Source organism: Macrotis lagotis, chromosome 1, assembly GCF_037893015.1.
Source record: "Macrotis lagotis isolate mMagLag1 chromosome 1, bilby.v1.9.chrom.fasta, whole genome shotgun sequence".
Classification (NCBI taxonomy): Eukaryota; Metazoa; Chordata; class Mammalia; order Peramelemorphia; family Peramelidae; genus Macrotis; species Macrotis lagotis.
This window is the reverse complement of record NC_133658.1, coordinates 434,558,013-434,577,575: the sequence shown is the minus strand read 5'-3', so window position 1 is coordinate 434,577,575 and position 19,563 is coordinate 434,558,013. Positions and strand designations below refer to the sequence as shown.

Here is a 19,563-nt window from a genome sequence, read left to right as displayed (position 1 = left end):
GAATTAAAATTTTAGGAATTGCTGGACACAAAACTTTGTGACAAATGGGAAAAGTTGGTTAATGGGACCAGGAACTCTTTTATTCCTCATTCCTGCCTCAGTGGTGATAATAGGGAAGGCAGCCTTTTAGTTCCAAGTCCAAGAAAGAGGGTATTGAAGAGGTATAATGTGTCTTTGTCTCCTCAGCTGTTTTTCCATCTCTCCCGAGAGCGGGTATTCTCGGAAGACCGAGCCAGGTTCTATGGGGCAGAGATTGTGTCTGCGCTGGATTACTTGCATTCTGAGAAGAATGTGGTGTACAGAGACCTCAAGGTAGGAAGAACAACAATTTGGGTCCAGAAAAAAAGGAAAGGAATATATACTAACTATTAAGGCCAGTCTCTTGACTTTAAAAAGTAATGTGATATTTTCCATCACGAGTTCTTTAGAAGCAATTCTTCTTTCTCAACATGACTAATGTGGAAATATATTTAACATAGTTATACATATATAACCTATATCAGATTATTTGTTGTCAAGGGGAAGGGAGTAGGAAAGGAAGGAGGAAGAAAAATATGGAACTCAAAATCATAAAAAAAAAATGAATGTTGAAAATTATCTTTGAGTGTAATTGGAATAATCAATAAATTAATTTTTTTAAAAAAGTAATGTGAACTTAAAGGCAGTTTGGGGCTAGAAGACTTAGATTTTGATACACATACTGTGTATCTCACTATGTGACAGTGGGGCAAGTCTTTCAACCTGGGAAGCTCTCTAAAGCTGTAAGTTGCAGAGATGGTGCTAGTCTGCATCAGTAAAGGGAGTTTCCTCACCTGGTCCATCTTATCTTTCTGTATTAAATTCAACCAGCTAGTAATACAATTGCCCTATTTGATTATGCTGCAATCTTAATTTCTTTTTTTTTTTCTGTATGGTAAAAGATGTTTTATTGATTATCTTCTCTTTTGTAGTCCTTACTGTCACATTCCATTATTTTGTCCCTCTTCCCCCCATACATACCCTCCCTTGTAACAAATAAGTAAATGCAATCCAAATATCAACAGGTTTGAAAATGTGGATCTCCTTCTACACTTCTAGTCAATCATCTCTTTGCTAATGGGCAGAAAGTACACCTCTTCAACACAATGGTTCTGAAGGGATGGTTTGCCCCTGCATCTCCTAAGTCTAAAGCTTCTGTGCTTCAATAATTTAACATTATTCTGGTTATCATGTATTATGTTCTCCTGCTTCTGAAGAACCAGTTACTTAGCACAGGAAGGTCCAGAAGAATGCCAGGAGCCAGGCAGAAGGCAGAAAGAACCTTGGATTTGATGCTCAATTTTGATTGGGAAAATTTGAAGGAGAAAAGGATTAAAGAGAAGGAACTGTGAATATTTGGAGGCTTTTGGAATTGTAAACAATATCCTCTTTCTCTGGGGGGACAAATTATAGAGAGCAAAAGTGGTCACCAAGGCCTCCCTCTCTGTTTAGCCCTCATCAAAACTCCTGGTGTTCAGAGAACCCCAAAGAATGGTCCAGTCATCAGACCAGTTCTCTGGGGTACATATTATCTATCCTATACCCCAAGACCATCATGACACTGATTACCAGGCCCCTCTTCTCCAAACACTGATAGGTACTCATGAAGGACAGCTTCTTCTCCCCTACCATTTCCAATCCTCAGTGTCTTCTGTCCATTCCCTTAAAAATGTCCCTATTGGTAAAGAATAACAGAGAGGTCAGTGGGATAGGGCCACTTGAACAAAGCTAAACTACCCATTTTCACCAAGTCCCTCACCAGAGGACATAAATGTCATGGTAGGGATCTTATTTGGGGCACTGGAAAACAGGGTTTGGATATTTACTCTGCTCTTGTTGGTTATGGTAGCTTAGACAGAACAGTTTTCCCCTGAACCTTGGTTTCCTTATCTGTATAAGGAACTTGCTGTCTAATGGAACTATTTTGAGGGAAGTACTTTCTAAAAGCTAAAGAAATAGTTATTTATTATGAATCCCAGATCCAACTGAGTCACTGTGTGACTTGGGGCAAACTTCTCCCTTCTTGGCCCTGTTTCCTCTGCTGAAAGAAGGGATTTGATTTAATGATCCCAAAGATCCCTTCCATGACTGATATCCTATGATTCAAGAACTTCCTTAGAAGAGAAAAGAATTATCAGGGGTGGGATTGAGGAGAAGGTCAGGAATCACATAGTTGTTTTGGCCTGTTTTTGCACATAGGAATCCAAGAGTGAGAAGGGACTTTGGAGACTGTGTTGATTGCTACCCCATCATTTATGGTGCAATGGGTAGAGCAGTGGACATGGAGTCAGGAGGAACTGAGTTCAAATCCTGCCTCATCAATATTCATTAACTCTGTGACCCCAGGCAAGTCATGCAGCTACTGTCTGCCTCAATTTAGTCATCTGTAAAATAGGGATGATGATGATAATAACACCCATTTTTTAGGATTATTATGAGGATAAAATGAGATAATATTTATAAAGTGCTTTGTAAATCTTAAAAGTGTTATAAAAATGCTAGCTCTTAAGAGCGATTGGGGTAACTAAGCAGTGAAGTGAATAAATTGCTGGGCTTGGAGTCAAGTAGTCTCATCTTTATGAGTTCAAATCTGGCCTCAAGACCCTTATTTGCTATATGACTCTGGGCAAGTCACTTAACCCTCTTTGCCTTAGTTTTCTCATCTCTAAAATGAACTGGAGAAGGAAATGGCAAATCACTCCAGTATCTTTGCCAAGAGAACCTCAGATGGAGTCAGAAAGAGTCAGACATGACTGAAAAGTGACTTAACAACTCAATACATATTAGCTATTATTTTAACAGAGAGGAAACAGAAGTAACTTCCTCGAGGTCACATAGATTTCAGATGTTAGACTCAGCATTTGAATATGAGCATTCTGGCTCCATATTATAGCATCACCAAGCACTCTTTGCAAGGGACTTCAGAAGCCATCTAGTCTAGCCCATACCTAAACAGGAATCTCCATGCACTTTCAAGCGATCTACTCACTAAGGCTCTAGTGAGGAGGAATGCACTGCCCCTTTCCTACTTTTTGATAGCTCTCACTTTTAGCAAGTTTTTTCTTACATCAAATATCTGTAAGCTTCTGCAATTTCTGCCTGTTGTTCCTTGATTCTACCCTTTGGGACCAAGCCAAACAAAGCTCATCCTATCTGAGTAATGACCCTTCACATACTGAAAAATAGTTATCATGACCAAAGTTTTTGTTTTTTATGTTAAACAACCCTAGTTCCTTAATTTCATGACATCTTCAGCTTCTCTGAGTCCTTCCTAAAAGGGGGCATCCATAGCTCAGCCCAGTATTGGGTCAGATCATGGAAGAACGTTTTTACTTTCTATTATCTTTCCAGATATGTTGGGCTTTTTAGCTACTGTTGTTGACAGATTAAACTTGTAAAGCTCTCCAGTTTTTTTCAGATGAACTGCTATCTTAACCATCTTCTCCTTGTAAAGCTGATATTTTGAAGCTAAATTAAAGACTTTATCCCTATTAAATCTGATCATCTTAGGGTCAACTCAATGTTCATAGGGTTATAGATTTAGTGAGAGAAGACCTTATTGGACCTCTAGCCCAACCTTCTGTCAGCATGATGTTGGTGAAAGCATGCTAGTTTTAGAAGACCTGACTTCACATCACTGATCCACCACTTAGTACTCATGTGACCTTGGACAAATAATTTTCTCTAAACCTCAATTTCCCTTACTGTAAAATAAGGGGGTTGATCTGTATGTGCTCTGAGTCCTAAAGTCACAGAACTGTGATCTTTTTTTAATCTTGACATCTGATGGGTTAGTTATTCTGCCTACCTTTGTGTTCCCCTCAAAGTTGATAGTTGTGCCATCTATGCCTTCATTCATAAAAATATGAATTAACCCAGTCAAGTGTGGATCTCTTGGACACTTCTTTCCCCCTCCCCCCAAGGCTGACACTGAATCATTAATGGCTCCTCTTAGATCACTCAGTCAGTTTGTAACTCATCTTATGCTACTGCCATCTCTCACATCTCTCCTAGTTGATAAGAATAACAGGAGAGACTTGGTCAAATCCTTTGCCAAACTCTAGGTCAAAATGTATAGCATTATCTTTATCTGACAGGGTATTAATAATGTAATGAAAGAAAATGAGGTTAGTCTGGTATTATCTATTCTCTAAAAAAAAATTGATGCCTTGTAATAATAATAATAATAATAATAATAATAATAATAATGATGATGATAATAATATAGCATTTAATGCAATGCTTTAAGATTTGCAAAACATTTTACGTGTTATTTCATTTGATCCTTACAACAGCCCTATGAGACTGTTTTCAATTTAAGGAAACTGAGGGCAAATGGAAGTTGTCACTTGCCTAAGATTGTGCAGCTGAGTGTCTAAGATCATACCCAGATCTTCCTGACTCCCAAGTCCCAAGGCACACTCTACCCACTGCCTCACTTATTTGTCTCTAGTCTTTATATTACATTTCCTACCCCTTTTTCTAGATCCAACTCTCCTTTAAGATAAGGAAAAAAAATTTCAGCAAAATATCTGATTAAGAGATTTTATTTTTCACAGTCTATGCATAATAATTTGTTCTAGTAGCTCCCTACCTCTCTAATTCAAAAGTCAGGAAAGGTCTATTTCATAATTTTTTCTCTAATGCTCTTGTTAATTTTTCCATTACTCTAACTTCATCTTCTTTTTAAAGTGATCTTTTTTGTTTACCTTATTGTAATCATTGTAGATAGTGTTTTCTTAGTTTTGCTTGTTTTGTTCTGTATCAGTCCATGCAAGTCTTTCCTGGACTCTATGAATTCCTTGTGTTTCTCATTTCATACTATATAATAATATTCCATTACAGTCACAACCTTTTTTTTTTTAAACTGCTCCCCAGTCAATGGTCATTTGGCCTATTTCCAGTGCTTTGCTTCCACAAAGAATGCTGCTATTAACATTTGGGCATATACTGGACCTTTGTTTATCTACTTCCTTTGGGATATAAATCCAGTAGTGGGATAGCTGAGTCAGAGAGGAAGAATGGTTTACTTTTTCTACATAATTTCAAATTTGAAATCTCTGATAGTTGGGCAACTTGTGGTAATCCCCTCTAAATTTTAGACATCATAATATTTCTGGATTACCAGAAATACTCAGTGTAACAACAACTCCCCCCAACCCTTCCACCCTGCCATTCAACAGTTTTCTTCCTATTCTAATTGCCATCTGTTCTACTTAGATTGACTTACTCTGCAGATTATTATTAGGCCACTGGATCCTGCCCATCCTTTCTGTGAACACTTTTGAACGCTGCTCTCACAAAACCTAGATTGGATGTCAGATTTGTATGCCACTCTTTTTTCTCCTTCTCTGTCAAAATTCTGTGATGGAATTCCCCCCCCCCCTTGGTTCCCATCATTTTATGTCAGTCAGTTCCTCCTTCTTGATGAGAATAAGGTCAAGAATAGCAGTTCCTCTTGTGAGTTCTTCCATGTTTAGAAAGATGCAGTTACACAAACCAAGAACTTATTACATACCCTACTTGGAGTAGAGTGAGGGAGAGGGTTGTAACAGATAACCAACTCATTGATTTCCCCTATCATTAGCTTCAGTACTATGCTTATGGTCTCCAATATACTCTAGTAACAATTTTGATTTTATTTCTGCCTGGATCTTATGTCAAAGACTTGCCCCCCCCCCCCATGTTTCCCTATTCTGGTTCCTACATCCTATTTAACTGCTCTTTCTTTTTTTTTAAACACATTTTATCTTATTGAACATTTCCCAATTACATGGAAAAATTATTTTAACATTAATTTTTCATTGTTGAGTTCCAAATTCTCTCCTTCCCTCCTGCTCCACCCCCACCTAGATTTGATATCAATTGAAAACTGCTATTTCAAGCTTCTCCTTCACCCTTACCTCCCTTTCTTAACCATTTTAACCTGTCCTATTGTTTTTAAATAAGGTAAGTCCTTCTAGAACCATATTCCACTCATGGGTCTCCACTCACCAATTGTCAGTGATACCAGTCAGGTCCTATCTGCCTCATTAGGTTAGGGTGTCTCATTTTTTTTTAAATTTTTTTAAATTTTTTAATTTTTTTAATTTAATATTTATTCTCATTTGTACAAATGTTTTTTATACATTAATAAAATATTCTTGTTTAAGAGTAAATGAAATACCCCCTCCCCCATAAATATAGACTTGCTTGAGTGATAAAGTAAAGGGGAGAGAAAAAAAATTAAAATAAAAAAATAATAGTAATAATTGTAGGTATGGTCAGGTGGTGCAATGGGTTGGAGCACCAGCCCTGGAGCCATGAGCACCCAAGCCCACATCTGGCCCCGTACACCCAACAATCACCCAGCTGTGTGACATGCAAGCCACCCCAACCCCACTGCCCTGCAAAAACCAAAAAAAGAAAGAAAAAAGACCCAAAATGAAATAAAATAGTAATAATAGTAGGGGTGGCTGGGTGGCGGACAGAGCATTGGTCCTTGAGCCAGGAGCACCCGGGTCCAAATCTGGCCTCAGACATCCAACAAGCACCCTGCTATGCAGCCCCAGGCAGGCTACCCAGCCCCATTTGCCCTGCACCCCCCCAAAATAATAATAATAATAAAAAATGTGCTTCAGTCTTTGTTCCAACACCAACAACTCTGTCGTGGGTGGATCACATTCTTTATGATAAGTCCATCACAAAAGTTACTTCCATATTGCCATTGCTGATCGCAACTCCCTCCTTTTGTATTTCTCCACTACTATGTACTTTATTTTCTCTCTCCTTTCACTCTGACTCTGCTGTGGCACAGCAGACAGATACCCTGCTCTGGGGCCAAGAGGCCCCGAGCCCCCTACCAACCCTTAGGCCCAGCATCCACCTGGCCCTATGGTCCTGGAGAAGCCATCCAATCCCAGCCCTTTGCAAGAAGTAAAAAAGAAAATGTGTTATATCTGACCACTCTCCCACCATGGTTCATCCTCTCCTCCATCACTCACATCCCCCCTTTCCCCCTGTCCTCCTCCTTCTTACTCCAGATACCTATACCCCACTGAGTATATATGCTGTTTCTTCTCCTAGCCACCTCTGATGAGAGTGAAGATTCCCTTATTCCCCCTTGCCTTCCCCCTTCTATATCATTGCAATAGTTCATTGGAATAAAGAAATTCTTACTATATGAAATATCTTGGCCTATTCCCCCTCTCCTTTTTCTTTCTCCCATTACATTTCCCTTTTTTCTGTTGACTCCATTTTTACACCATATTTTATCTTCAAATTCAGCTTTCTCCTGTGCTTCATCTATAAAAGCTCCCTCTACCTGCTCTATTAATTGAGAAGGTTCATATGAATATTATCAGTGTCATTTTTCTATGCAGGAATACATGCAGTTCATCATCATTAAGTCCCTCATATTTTCCCCTTCTCCTCCACTCTCTATGTTTCACCTGAGTCCTGTATCTGAAGATCAAGCCTTCTGTTCAGCTCTGGCCGTTCCAAAAGGAACATTTGAAATTCCCCTGGTTCATTGAAAGTCCATCTTTTTCCCTGGAAGAGGACATTCAGCCTTGCTGGGTAGTTGATTCTTGGCTGCATTCTAAGCTCTTTTGCCTTCTGGTATATATTGTATTCCAATCCCTATGAGTTTCCAGTGTAGTTGCTGCTAAGTCCTGTGTGATCCTGACTGCAGTTCCATGATACTTGAACTGTGTCCTTCTGGCTGCTTGTAATATTTTCTCTTTGATTTGGAAGTTCTGGAATTTGGCTATAATATTCCTGGGGGTTGGTTTTTTGGGATCTCTTTCTCGGGGGGGGATCGGTAGATTCTCTCCATTTCTATTTTTCCCTCTGCTTCTAGAATATCAGGCAATTTTCCTGTAGTAATTCTTTGAAAATGATGTCAAGGCTCTTTTCCTGATCATGACTTTCAGGTATTCCAATAATTTTTAAATTATCTTTCCTAAGTCTGTTTTCCATATCAGTTATTTTTTCAATGAGATAGTTCACATTTTCTTCTAATTTTTCACTTTTTTTTTGTTTTGAAGTATTGAGTCCTGGTTTCTCGTAAATTCATCAATCTCCCTGAGTTCTATTCTTTGTCTGAAGGATTTGTTCTCCTCAGAAAGTTTTTTTTTGTCTCTTTTTCCATCTGGCCAATTTTGCTTTTTTAAAGCATTCTTCTCCTCAATAACTTTTTGAACTGTTTTATCCATTTGACCTAAGCTGGTTTTTAGCATGCTATTTTCTTCAGCATTTTTTTAGATTTCCTTGACTAGGCTACTGACTTCATTTTCATGTTTTTCCTGCATCTCTCTCCTTTCTTTTCCCAGTTTTTCTTCTAACTCCCTCATTTGATTTTCAAAGTCTTTTTTGAACTCTGTCATAGCCTGAGCCCAATTTCTGTTTTTCTTGCAATCTTTAGATGCGGGAGTTTGTGCTTCCTCATCTTCAGACTGAGTATTTTGATCCTTCTTGGGCTCATATGCAAAATATTTCTCAATGGTGTTCCTCTTGTTTCTCTGCTTGCTCATTTTCCCAGCCTAAGCCTGGTTTTGGGGTGCTTCCTGAGATTTTGGGACACTCCCACAAGGGTCTCAGTGTGTGAGGCTCTGTCCTCCCTCCTGTTCTGTGAACAACCATAAGTGCCCCCCCTCTGCCATGGAGCTGAGGTGGGGGGGTTGCTGTTCTATGGGGGGGCCTAGACTGTGATCAGAATCTGAATGTGGTCAGAGCCCCAGAGTCCTGTTTCAGGGGCAGAGCTCTGCAGTCTCTCTCTTCACTCCCCTCCCTAGGTTCAATGGGATCATGCCTTGGGGGCTCCTGCTTACCAGCTCTGCCTGCTTCTGTTCCTGGAACTGGGCTGCACTGACTGCTCTCTGTGTGCCCTGAGGACTGGGCTTCATGTGCTCGCACTGGCAGAGGTTCCCCCTCCCCGTTTCCCCCAATTTGTGCCCAGTGCTCTCTGGGGCATAGCTCAGGAAACTCCCCCGCTGCTGTGAGCTGAGGCTCCCAGTGCCCTGGGACTACCTCTGTGAGGCTGAAGTTTTCTCGCTCTGGCGGGCCACCCCTCTGGCGGGCCGCCCCTCCGACCCCGGGGAGCAGAGCCTTTCTGCTCTTTTCCAGGTTACCTTGAGTAGGAGAACTGCCTCACTGGGTCCTTCTGTGGGTTCTGTCTCTTGAAAATTTAGTTAGAGTCCTTAGCTTATGAGTTTTATGAGAGAGCGCCTAAGCCATCTGGGTGTCTCATTCTTTATGCATTTCTTTATAGGCATCTGAAGTCACGGCTATCTTCTGTCTTGGATTTTGTGTTTTGTTAATTTCTGGATATCTCTTTTTCCTACACATGCTCTTTCTTATCTCACTTGTAGTTGTAATTAATTTTTTTCTCCTTTTCCCCTTTCTTTTCATTTTTGAATCTTTTTAATTGTATTTACAAAACTCCATGCAAATAAATTTTTACTGACCTTTATTAAGTATGATTTAGTCACTGGCCTTGGGATGGGCTCATGATTTCTATATCCCAAGGCACTTTTGTCCCTATTTTTGCAAATTATTCAGTGACTACTACATTTATTACCTGGGCATCAGTGGGTAAGACTTTGTGCTCAGTGTTTTTGAAGAGTCAGAGAAAGAAAAGATTTGATCCTGTGCTTGGGGAGTATCTAATTTTAATAACTAAATAAGACACGGGGTGGGGGGGGATCAGGACCATGGAGAATGGACATTCATATAGTGGTAGGGAGGTTGAGGAGGGAGAGCACTCCTTGCTTAAAAGGATAGGATGTGTGGGATAGAGAAAACTTTACAGGGGGGGTGACATTGGAAGTCTGGGGAGACTTTTTGGCATTCTTCCAGGTGTTAGTTTCCACATCTTTGTCCCTGGGCAAAAACTCCTGCTTTTATTGCTTAAGAGTTGGGGTACCATGGGAAGAATTTCTAGCCCGGAAATCAGGAGATTTGAGGGTCCAGCCATAGTTTCTAGTTAGGCTGGTGACCTTGGGTGGTCTTCACTTCTCTAAGTAAAACAGGGGTGGGGTTGGAGTCAGTGAGTTAGTTCTCTTCTGAGATCTGTTCCAATTCTGATGTCTTGTTTTCTCTTCAGTCCAATCTATGATACTAACCTTGATCTTGATTTGTACTTCTCCTGCCCAGTTGGAAAACCTAATGCTGGACAAAGATGGTCATATCAAAATCACTGACTTCGGTCTCTGCAAGGAGGGGATCAAGGATGGTGCTACAATGAAGACCTTCTGCGGGACCCCAGAATACCTGGCCCCTGAGGTGAGTTTATTTTGTTTCCCTGCTCTGGATCAATTTTTTTTTTATGGGTCTCAGTTTTCCCATTTGCAAAGTGAGGGGGCTGGAATTGATGAGTTCCCAAATATGATGGTATGCACAGGGGAATAAATTATCTTTTACTATTTTTCATATAGGTGTTTAATAAATGCTTATTGACTGATTCTGTGATTTATGATTTCTAGGCTAGCTGCTATCTTGGGAGACTTTTACATTCAATAAATATGTATAGAACCTGATATATATATATAGAATACTACTCTACCTTGGAGGAGGTGCTAGGTTTAATTGATTTCCTGCTGTCAGTGAGATCTTATTCTGATGTGGCCTTGGTTCCCTCTCATCCTCTAATGTCCTTTGATTAAAGATTCCTTCTCATTGGCTCACTAAAAGGACTCATGCTATCAACTAAACCTATTCCCTTTTTAAAAAAAAATTTTATTTCTTTCCAATTACGTAAAAACATTATTAGCATTTTTTCATAATTTGAGTTCCAAATTCTCTCCTTCCCTCCCGTTCCCCTGTCATTGACAAGGCAAGCAGTTTGACAAAGGTTATGCATGTGTAGCACGTTACCATGTAAGTTACGCTATGCTGTAAGTCTTTCCAGGTCTTTCTGAGAACATCTTGCTCATCATTTCTTTCTTTTTTTTTAATAAAGATTTTATTTGAGCTTTGAGTTTCACAATATTTCTCCCAATCTTACTTCCCTCACCACCACAGAAAGCAATCTGTCAGTCTTGATTTTTTTTCCATGTTGTACATTGATCCAAATTGAGTGTGATGAGAGAGAAATCACATCCTTAAGGAAGAAACAAAAAAGTATAAGAGATAGCAAGATCAGACAATAAGATATCTAGTTTTTTTCCCCCTAAATTAAAAGGAATAGTCCTTGAAATTTGTTCAAACTCCACAGTTCTTTCTCTGGATACAGGTGGTATTCTCCATTGCAGACAGCCCAAAATTGTCCCTGGTTGTTGCACTGATGGAATGAACAAGTCCATCAAGGTCGAACATCCTCCCCATGTTGCTGTTAGGGTTTTTCTGTTTCTGCTCATCTCACTTAACATCAGTTCATGCAAATCCCTCCAGACTTCCCTGAATTCCCATCCCTTTTGGTTTCTAATAGAACAATAGTGTTCCATGACATATATATACCACAGTTTGCTAAGCCATTCCCCAATTGAGGGATATTTACTTGATTTACAATTCTTTGCCACCACAAACAGGGCTGCTATGAATATTTTTGTACAAGTGATGTTTTTACTCTTTTTCATCATTTCTTCAGGGTATAGACCCAGTAGTGGTATTGCTGGGTCAAAGGGTATGCTCATTTTTGTTGCCCTTTGGGCATAGTTCCAAATTTCTCTCCAGAAAGGTTGGATGAGTTCGCAGCTCCACCAACTGTGTAATAGTGTCCCAGATTTCCCACAACCCTTCCAACAATGATCATTATCCTTTCTGGTCATATTGGCCAGTCTGAGAGGTGTGAGGTGGTACCTCAAAGGAGCTTTGATTTGCATTTCTCTAATAATTAATGATTTAGACCTGCTCATCATTTCTTATAGCAGAATAGATTCCATCATACTCTTATATAACAACTTGTTCTGAAAACACCAGCTAAGCACTCTGAGTAAGAAATAACCATTGAGGCCAAGAGGGTTTTCTTGTCCTGCTCATAGCTTTTGTCTTTCTGACTTAAGTGGTCCTCTTTCCTTTTTAAAACTTTGACACATTTTGTTCTGATGTGATAGAGCTTTCCAGCAAACCCCCTTTGAAAGTATCCCCCCCCAACTTCCTTCCTAAGATGTGTCTTGATTTTGAGAGTATGGTCCTAGAGTTAACTTTGTATCTGATAGTTTTGTTATGCATCTTTATGTTGTTATTACTGAGATGATACAGTGGATCTGAAGGACCTGAATTCAAATTCGACTTCAGACATTGACTAGGTGGGTGACCTTGGGCAAATCACTTAACCCTGATTGCCCACATCCAGGGATCTCTCCAGTTGTCCTGATTTATGGAGGAGAAAGTGAGGCTGGTGACTTAACCCCCACCCCACTCAAATCCAGTTCACTTGCATGTCATCACCTCCCTGATGTCATGGTCTTTCTTGAGAACGAAGGACAAACATCTTTCCCAAATTGTTAAGTTCTGCTGCTTCCACTCTATCATTTCATAGTTTTCTTAGGTTTCTCATAATTATTCATTTTTGTCATCCCTAATTAATCACATACTAGAGTTTCAGTGATTGCTTCATCATAAGTTACATATTTTGTTTCTAGATTTTTTTTTTGTTGTCTCTTGAGGGGAGAGACTTTTTTTTTACCTTTTTTTTTTAAATATCCCCACCACTTAATACAGTGTCTGCATACGGTAGGGACTTAATAAAAATTCCTCTTGACTAACTGTTACAAATGATGGTACTCTGAACTTTTTTACACATTTCAGTTTTTTCTTGCTATCAGTAACCTCCTGGGGTATATGCAGACCCAGTAATAGAATCTCTGGGTCAAAGAGTATGAACAGTTTAGTAATTTTCTTGTGTAATTCCAAATTGTTTTCCAGAAGAGTTGAACTAATTCAAAACTCTACCAGTAGGGAATTAACATGCCTGCCACTAACCCCTGTACCATGATGTTTTTCCCATGTTTGTTAACTTGGTGGATGTCAGGATTGTTATAATTTTAGTTTTCTTTGATTATTTCTGATTTTGAACTTTTTTTTTCAAGGGGTGACTGGTAGTTTATATTTCTTTTTTAATTGTTCCTATCCCTTGACTGCTAGTATGTTGAAGAATAGTTCTTAGTCATAGAAATAAACATCAAGACCCTAGAAATGTTAGATAAAAGCTTTTTTTTTTAAAGTAGTCCTCTCTTTTCCAGGCAGAAGGTGTGTGTGTGTGTGTGTGTGTCTGTCTGTGTGTCTGTGTGTCTGTGTGTCTGTGTGTCTGTGTCTATCTTTTTTCCTCTTTGGGTCTACTCATTCTTTTTTGTTGGATAAGCTCTGTGTTGGTTGCTGGGAAACCTACACAATTTAGGCAAAACACAGAAAGGAGATAGGATACAAATACCGAAAATTATAATTTATAATATTATAAGTTTAGTGTGATAGAGAGCTATAAAAAAAAGTACTATGTAAGGACCAAAGGAAGCAAATATTACTGACAGAAGGAGTCAGGGAAAGCTTCCTATATGTAGGGTGTAGTATTAGAGTTGGGCATTAAAAAATTGTTAAGAATTCATTGGGTGGGAGCTAATACTATAGCATCTACCTTGTAAGGTAGTGAGCTCCCCATCTCTAGAGGTTATTTAAGAAAAGATTGGGTGACATCTACTTCCTTTCTCCCAATTATCAGTATTAGTAGACAGGTGGTGTAGTAATAGACAGAACAGTGGTTCTGCAATCATAAAGGCCTAAGTTCTGTTTGTCTTAGTTTCCTCATCTGTTAAAATGGGAATGATAATAATAGCACCTACCTTAGAATTGTTATGAAGATGAAATGAAGTAATATTTGTAAAGTACTTAAAACAGAGGCTGGCATACAGTAGGTGTTTAATAAATGCTTGTTTCCTTCTTTTTTTCAATAAAGGAAGGTTATATAATGCACTGTGGTCCCTTACCAGCTTATAATTTTTGTCTATGTCCTGAATAATCTGTCCTTTATTCAAGGTCACTGAACGCAAAGGGCTGATTCTTTTGGCATCTGGATCAGTTGCTTCCCCTGCATCATAACCCCACTGGGGAATAAAGTCTGGCAGGTCCAGTTTTCTGTGTCCCAAGACCACAATCCTGTTCTTTATTTCCATCATTGTAGCCAAGACTCTTCCATCTGGCACCTTATTTCTCACCCCCCCCATTTCCACTTAGAGTAAGGTGGCTTTGTACCATCTCTGGGGTTTCAGTTTTTCCTTATTTCAAATAAGAGTTGAATTAGATTGTATCCAATATCCTTTTCCTTCTCTGAGATTTAATTTTCCTGTTTGTAAAATGGCACTGAGATTTTACATTCTGTGATTGCTGACTTGGCTTAAATTGGGTTTGAGAAGGGACATGCTGTTTGCCTTATTTGCTGCCCCTGATCACCCTCTGGTCTGGAAATTAACTGTGAGCTTATGTTATTCACCCTCTGGACTACTCTAATTGTGAGGAAGACTGGAGCTATCCAGAACTGAAATGGGCTACTCCAGTAGGTGGTGAATCCCTTGTCACTGGAGATATTCAAATACAGGGAGGATGACCACTTACTTGTCAGGAATATTTGCTCAGATATGGTTAGAATTCTCTGATTCTGTGACCTGTCCTGATGTTTCCAAGTCTCTGTTGGCAGTGCTGAGTGAAAAAAACCTTGGGACTATTGTGTTGAATTTCTATGGCATATCACCCTTTGCACTTTTTTTGAGATGTGCAAATGATAACACTGAAGTTCTAAGAGGTTAGTTAATTTGTCCCAGGATCTCACACTGGGAGATCTCACTAAACCAGGGCTAGCATCCAGGTGTCTTGTCTGTTGTTCTACTCATAGAATCTTACAACTGCATGCTTTTTTATTTTAAGGTTTTTTTTGCAAGGCAAATGGGGTTAAGTGGCTTGCCCAAGGCCACACAGCTAGGTAATTATTAAGTGTGTGAGGTCGGATTTGAACTCAAGTCCTCCTAACTCCAGAGCTGGTGCTCTATCCACTGTGCCACCTAAGCCGCCCCCAACTGCATGCTTTTTAAAGGAAGTTTTATATCCATTTATTTGGTTTTTTTTTTAATTTTTATTTTCAGCTCCAAGTTTTCTCCCTCCCCTCTCCCCCTATTGAAAAGACAAGAAATATGATATCCATGATACATATGAAATGCTGCGTGCTTCATAGAAGCATCATAATTGTTATGTGCCTAGGATTAGATGCTATTTGTAATTATACTGGTCTTGGGGGGGGGATGCTATGACTGACCTTACATAGTTAAGATAGCTCCTACCTTTCACGTGTTTCTTTCACATACCAATGAAAAGATTCTCAAACTAGAGATTAGGAAAGAGAACGGAATAAGCATCTATTAAGTGAATGTGCTAGATACTTTGCTAAGCATTTCTCAAATATTCATCCATTTGATCCTAATAGCAGCCTGGTGCGATAGGTGCTATTCTTACCCTCACTTTAAAAAGAAAACTGAAGTAGACAGAGGTTAAGGAGCTTGCCTAGGATCACTTGAGCCTCACAACAACCCTTTAAGGTCAGCACTATTATTATCTTCGTTTCACAGTTGAAGAAACTGAGGCAGAAAAAGGTTAAGTGACTTGCATAAAGTCATACTACTACTAATTGTCTGACCTTCCTGACTCTGGCTCATCATTCTATCCACTACAATACCCAGCTGCCTCTAGGGTATGTTGATTTGAGTTCTTTGTGATTTGAAGCAAGTTAGTTAACCCTCTTTGCCTCAAGTCTCTACATCTGTAAAATGAGAAAAATGTACTCTAATATTGCCAAGTTCAAAGAGTTATGAGAAAAGCCCCCCCCCCCCCACCTTTTTTCCAAGGCATTGCAGTTAAGTGTGACTTGCCCATGGTCACACAGTTAGTATGTCTGGAGAAAAGCCCTTTTAAAAAAATTAAAAGTCCTATAGGAATGTGAATATTTGTTGATCCTACCTAAGGGTCTTTGAGGTCAACAAAAAAAGGAATCATTACTAGAATTAAGTAGTGGACAGAACAAGGAACAATAATGGGGGAGATAAGAGGGGGGCATCTTTTGCCTGAAGATAAAGAAAAAGATTCTTAACAACTAGAACTATTGAAAAATAGACAGCACCACTTGATTTCAAACCGCCATCTGGTCTTGAACCAGAGTTTGAGGGGCCAATTGTTGGGGACATTCTAGAAGGAGAGATTTGTCATGCTTGGTTATAAGTTGGATTATAAGTTTCTGGGGGGGTTTCTTCTAAAACTAATTCTAGAACTCTTCTTGGGTTCCTTTTTTTTAAAGGTTTTTGCAAGGCAAACAGGGTTAAGTGGCTTGCCCAAGGCCACACAGCTAGGTAATTATTAAGTGTCTGAGGCCGGATTTGAACTCAGGTACTCCTGACTCCAGGGCCGATGCTCTATCCACTGTGCCACCTAGCTGCCCCTGGGTTCCTTTTCTGTGATTCTTTTTATCCCCATTTTATAGGTGGTGAAATTGAGACCCAGAAAAGGGAAAGTGACTTTCCTTCAATTTTCATGGCAGATCCAAGACTATTCTCTCTCTCTCTCTCTCTCTCTCTCTCTCTCTCTCTCTCTCTCTCTCTCTCTCTTTTTAGATTTTTCAAGGCAATGGGATTAAGTGGCTTGCCTAAGGCCGCATGGCTAGGTAATTATTAAGTGTCTGAGGTCGGATTTGAACCCAGGTACTCCTGACTCCAAGGCCATTGCTCTATTCACTTCGCCACCTAGCCACCCCCAAGACTATTCTCTTTACTGATCCTTCTGGGAGGGCTAATTTTTGCAGGAGGAAAGACATTGCAAATTGGGAAGAAGTGTATTGAATCGTGATGAAAAAAGTGGCCTTCCAACTTTCAAATTCTGTGATTCTCTCAATTTCTAGTCAACAAACATTTTAAAGGCACATGCTATGTGCAGGAAAAGTAAAACTAAAAAAACACAGACCTTGGCCTCATGGAGTTTACAATCTAGTCAGAGAAGATAAGACATACTTAAAATTACTGTAGCATTTCAGAATGAGAAGATTCTTGGAAATCATCCAATCCAACCCCCCCTACTCAAGCAAGAATCCCTTCTGCCAGAGCTTCCAAAAGCCATCTTATAGCCTCTGTTTGAGGTCCTACATTGAAGCAGAGCCCATCCACTGAATTACAAGACTAGCCATCCCACTTTGGTACAGCTCTGATTATCAGGACAGTTTTTAATCCTGCCCTGTGGACCAGGAAGAGCCAATCTAATCCTTCTTCCCTTTGACATTTCTTCAGATATTTGAAGACAGCTATCATATCCCTTCTCTCTGGTTTTTTTCACCATGCAATGCAACACCCCCAAATATATATTCTGTAGCCTGGAAATAAATATGTAAATGAGGAGAGGATAAGGGCTGAAGTTCAAAGTATTTCAAGAAAATAAGGAGAGATCAGTTCTAGTTAGGGGAATCAAAAGGTTTGGTGGAGTTTGTGACACCTGAGATAGGTCTTAAAAGAAAGCTCTCAGCAAGTGGAGGGAAGGAGGGACAGATGAAATATAAGGAGGGATGGGGTAAGCAAAAATGTAGAATCAAGAAAAAAGGCATGTTATAAAATCCAAGGGAATAGAAGGGATTCCTTGGAAGAATCCTGTAGGAAATGATATATGGGGAGTGGGCTATCTCAGGCATGGGGTGTGTGTGTATGTGTGTTCAGAACTTGATGTATATCTCTGTGTAAATGTGTGACTGGTCATAATGGTGTGAGAAGGTAAACGTGTCAAGATTCAAGACATGTGTCATTGTATATGTGAAAGAGGTAGGGTGTGGTTGTGTCTACCTGGAAAGGGAGTGGTATAAATGGATATGTAGTGGTAGAACTATGGAAGAGGAAGTAAGATTGTTGATTCTGAGCCTATGAAAAACCATAGTTGTGCATGTGATTGTATGGCTGTGGGAGTGTGAAGGAGTAGATTGTGTCTACGTGAAGAGGTAGCGTGGTTGTCCTTGTCACTTTTAAGGTCCAGGACAGATTAAGAATCTCTGCGATTCACAGAGATAGAAACCCTACTGTGACCTCCTGTTAGGCCAATTCAGGCTCTGAAAATCGAAGAGTTCCAGTGGGGAGAGGCTGGGCAGCTGTGTTGGTCTATGTTCTCTGGGCAGCTGCAGTGACAGCTGTCCTATTAGGGTGAATTACCCTGAGAGGCTGTAAATAGACTTGAGTTAGGGGGTGGGGGAGGGAAAAGGCAGAGGGACCTGTAACCTGATCCACAGCCCCAACCTTCCCAGAAGCTTCATGGCCCCTGCTCTGTCCCCAAGTGCTCAATGATAGGCTTTCACAACAATGCCCTTTTCCCAATTCTTCACTTTTGCTTACACCATCCCTTATGTTTCATCTGTCCCTGCTTCCCTCTACCTGCTAAGATCCTTCTTTTTTTTGGGGGGGGGGGTTTTGCAAGGCATATAGGGTTAAGATCCTTCTTTTAAGACTCATCTCAGGTACCACAAACTCCACCAAACCTGAGGAGGCCTCATGGGCAGAGGTGGATCTGACCACACCATCAGATTTGGAATTGGAAGAAAGATTAGAAACTCACTTTTCTTTTCATGTCACCTTCATTTCTGAATTGAATATATCCTTTTCCCCTCCCCTGCCCAGTGTTCCATACTCTATAAATAAAAGAAAAGAAAAGAAAAAATGGAAAAGAGTTAAGTAACTTCAGCCTTTTCTGACAGTATATTCAGTATTGCATACCATAATACACCACCTCTGCAAAGAAGGGGAAGGAAATGCTTCACTTGATCATTATAATTATATAATATTTATTATAATTTTGCTCTTTTCTTTATCATTCTAATCCCTTCTTTTTATAACTAGAAAAATAAGCCTAGAAAAGGGAAGAGACTTATCCAAGGTCACATGGGTTGTGCTTGGCAGAAATGAGATTAGAGTCTAGGTCAACTTCATTCTGTACTCCCTCCAGTCCTTGAACCCAGAGAGTTAACCCAGGAAGGGATAAAGAAGAAAGACAGTGAGTTCCTTGCAGGGATCTACAGTGGGAAAGACCATTGACCTGAGTCTAGAAGCTCTGTTGCTTATAGATAATGAGATTTTGACCTGTCCTTTCCCCAAATCTCTATTCCCTTATTTTTATAATAGAGTTGGACTAGGTAATAGATTTCTAAGTATTTTGACATTCTTTTTTTCTGTTCTTTGTCACTGAAACTGTTCAGCAAAAACTCCCCAAAGCCCTGCTAGGCAATTGTATCAGAGATTCCTGTATGTGAGAGATTGAGCCAGAGCTCTCACTTCTGTATGAGGATGAGCTCTCCATCTCTGGAGGCTTTTGAGCAGAAGTTTAGGTGACTCTCAGTCACAGGCTGTAGAGATTTTTGACTTGGATCAGAAGTTTCTTTTTAATGGTTCAGAGTCTAAAATAATGGAGATTAATTTCTTTCTGTGTAAATATTGCCTTTCATATTAAAATCTCATTTATGTTTTATGCCTACATAGTGCTTTTATATGTATGGTACTTCTCATAGCTATTTCTCAGTAAGAGTTGAAGTAACAAGGCTTAGTTGAGCAAACGCCTCATTTACTATGTAGT

At 39.7% G+C, this 19,563-nt stretch overlaps 1 protein-coding gene across 2 annotated transcripts in view; it reads left to right on the top strand.

Annotated features, from left to right (window-relative positions):
* The window catches only part of AKT1 (AKT serine/threonine kinase 1), a 139,002-nt gene that overhangs the window by 92,967 nt on the left and 26,472 nt on the right, over nucleotides 1-19,563 (top strand). For both annotated transcript variants that reach the window (XM_074213234.1, XM_074213235.1), the window contains exons 9-10: nucleotides 187-312; nucleotides 10,153-10,281. In XM_074213234.1, the coding sequence (XP_074069335.1) occupies nucleotides 187-312; nucleotides 10,153-10,281 (255 nt within the window). The remainder of the gene's footprint in view (nucleotides 1-186; nucleotides 313-10,152; nucleotides 10,282-19,563) is intronic.